General features: G+C 51.1%; 1 protein-coding gene across 1 annotated transcript; it reads left to right on the forward strand.

Annotated features, from left to right (window-relative positions):
* Window positions 1–1923: 1923 nt before the first annotated feature.
* COCMIDRAFT_31318 (uncharacterized protein) lies at window positions 1924–2566 on the forward strand (the record flags this gene model as incomplete). The annotated part of the gene is made up of 5 exons (XM_007695783.1): window positions 1924–1972; window positions 2027–2038; window positions 2185–2226; window positions 2286–2377; window positions 2444–2566. 5 exons carry the CDS (start codon window positions 1924–1926, stop codon window positions 2564–2566), a joined length of 318 nt encoding a protein of 105 aa, XP_007693973.1.
* Window positions 2567–2771: the final 205 nt, after the last annotated feature.

A 2771-nucleotide genomic window follows, 5' to 3' on the forward strand; every position in this document is an offset into this window, starting at 1 on the left:
TGTGTGTGTGTACGCTACAGCAGTGTTTGTCGCAATGATGCGTTCGCCCGTGTGGATTGCGCGGGCTGACTGCCTTCTTAGTGGGGAGATGCGGCACGAATGGATATGGTACGATACTGCGAGCTAGGGCGAGAGGTTACAGAACGTGACGCCATCCTGAATCACAGCTAAGGTTCGCACGGCATACATTGCCGGTTCTTGGTAGTCTTTGCAACCCTGGTGTGTGGCGCGGATAACATGTTTTTTACGCGATGCAGATGTTATGCAGGCTAATAAGATCCTGCAGGATGCGAGCAATTATGTACGGCGGCTCAAAGCAAATTGCGTTGCAAACACGCTAGTGTCGCACCTAGGTAGTGCGGCAGCGCACATCCCGATAGGCTGGTTGATGCAGGTCGTCAACTTAGAGTTCTGACCAGGCTTGGAGTATCCCAGGACGATGGAGAATGCTTATTGCAGCGTTAGCTGCTATCACGGTTGGTTTTCGACGAGGGGCTTCGTTCAGCCCAAATCGCGCTCCGATTAGCTCTGAGAAGCTCCACTCTCATTAGCCAGATCCAGCGCCAAGATGTAAGGAACCATCTCTTTCAGCTAGCGCAGCCCACGTGACAATCACCAACACCGCGATCAACGGCAAATAGCCCTCTACAGGAGCCGCCGCAGGTATACACATGGGATAATACGCAATGATGCTGAAGGGGCGTAGGCATGTGCTTGGTGTGGGCGTAAGTGTACTAAGCCGTAGGTAGTAAACAAACAAATCTACAGTCAATTACCTTTGTATGTTGGCTGTCTCTCACTCAACCTACCTGTCACTCTCAATGTAATTTCCAGCTGTGAAATTTATCGTTGCCTATTTTTACGAGCATCGTCTCCTTATCGCATTCACCGCCTGCGTCGTACTCAAACGCCTGCGTGCTTTGACTGCGCCCTGTGCGAAGAGAACCAGCCATTTCATTCACAAGACGCTGACATTGATGTATGCCAGTACCGTACGAACAAGCTAAAACGCAGGGCGCGAGAGCGTGAGGCAGGACGTGTCAAGACTGCACACTTAGTTTATCAGCTGCTGATTGGCTCAAGAGGATGATGGTTTTAGTTGTTCACATGAGGAGCCATGCTAGGAGCAGCGTTTCATCCATGAGATAGCAGGAAGCTCGGGGTGGGGGGAGGAGTAGTAAACACAAGCGTTCGTTGAACAAACTCTCTCTAAAAGAAGAAAAACATTAGCAGAAGCTCGGGATGTACCAGGTCTGAAGCGGGGAAGTGGTACGTGGGCGAGATAGAGTAAAGTGAGATACAGTTCGGATTTTCCGAGCTTAAGCCCCACAAAGCTTGGAGATGAAAGCATTCCAGCTAGCAGCCAGAATGCAGGGCTGCTGAAGTCCAGATGCTCTGGCTACTAGTGCGGCCATGCACAGGTTAGGTCTGAAGCTCGGAATCCCCTAGCTTTCCTTCAGAAGGGAAGGACTGGTAGAGAAGGGCTGGGGGTAGTATGTGATGAGGATGACCAGAGAATGTGGCATGCTCGTGGATTCTGAGTTTTGCCCCCAAAATGTGGGATGCCTTAATCAAGCAATGACTCCCATCTATGGAAAGGCACCAAGTTAGAGAACTATTGCCATGGTTGAAGGGCCACAGAGCAGAAGATCCCGAGCATCTAGTTAATCCCAGGTTGATGGTTGGTTGAGGGAGGATGTGGGCAGCTGGGGAAGGGCATGTTGAGAATTCGGAGCGTGTTCCCTCTGACATTTCAGGGATGGAGACATGCTTCCGCGTCGTCGCCCTGCCAGGGCTCTGGGTCCGACCGCATCGTAAAAACCGAGGTTTCTGTTGAGTTGTTTTCAGGGAAAAGAAACGCGTGAACTTCGTTGAAACCGGGAGTACTTACAGCGAGATTTGGCAACACCGAAAACAGCATACATGCAGCACAACAGCAGCAGCGACAGCGACAGCGAGGGCAAGGGCGGCAGTGGGTTGTGGTGTAGCAGTTTTGTTTGCTTAATTGGATAGATTACTTGTACAGCGCGTATGACATGTGAGCCTTGGCAGCACATCGCGTCACGTGACGTAGCACGTACCACCGCGTGAGCATGACCAATGAGATGTGATTGGTGAAGCCTGGGCTTTCCAAAATTTGCGCGGCGCGCGTATGAAACGTGACTTGTACACCACATTTCTAAGGGCGAAAATTATGCCGCAGTAGCGCAGCTGTTGATTTACCAGGTAAGTAGCTTACGCTTCTCAGGTAGGCGTACTGTGCTCAAAACTGACAAACAGATCAGATCTCAAGCGCTACAACACTCGGCAGACGTGGATCGCAGCTCGTTCCATCTCGCTCGGCCACACGCGTAAAATGGAAGGCAGAGGCGCCAAAGTATGTTAGCGCTGGCGTGTATATCTGCAGCCAGCCTTTTCTGTTGTATACCAACATACTCTCTAGCTACGAAACATTCGACTCCGCTCGCTCCTCGCCCTACCCCATGCGATGCTTAACGACCTCAACGAGAGACGACCCGCGACGGCCATCCTCGCTAGCCCCGCGCGCGCTATCACTGGGCAATGATGTCCTAGAGGAGCATCGTAATATACCAGCGAGGGCCGTATAAGTATATACTTTAATATAAGCTCTATTACTACTATTCGTTCGTATACCCCTCTACCTGCCGCGAAGATTACTACGTATAAAACCTAGCTAGCCTATACTAGACCGCGATGTTGCTCCTTTCCCTAAACCCTTCTATACGCTCCGCCGCTTCTAGCCTATAATT

Source organism: Bipolaris oryzae, assembly GCF_000523455.1.
Source record: "Bipolaris oryzae ATCC 44560 unplaced genomic scaffold scaffold_452, whole genome shotgun sequence".
Taxonomy (NCBI): domain Eukaryota; kingdom Fungi; phylum Ascomycota; class Dothideomycetes; order Pleosporales; family Pleosporaceae; genus Bipolaris; species Bipolaris oryzae.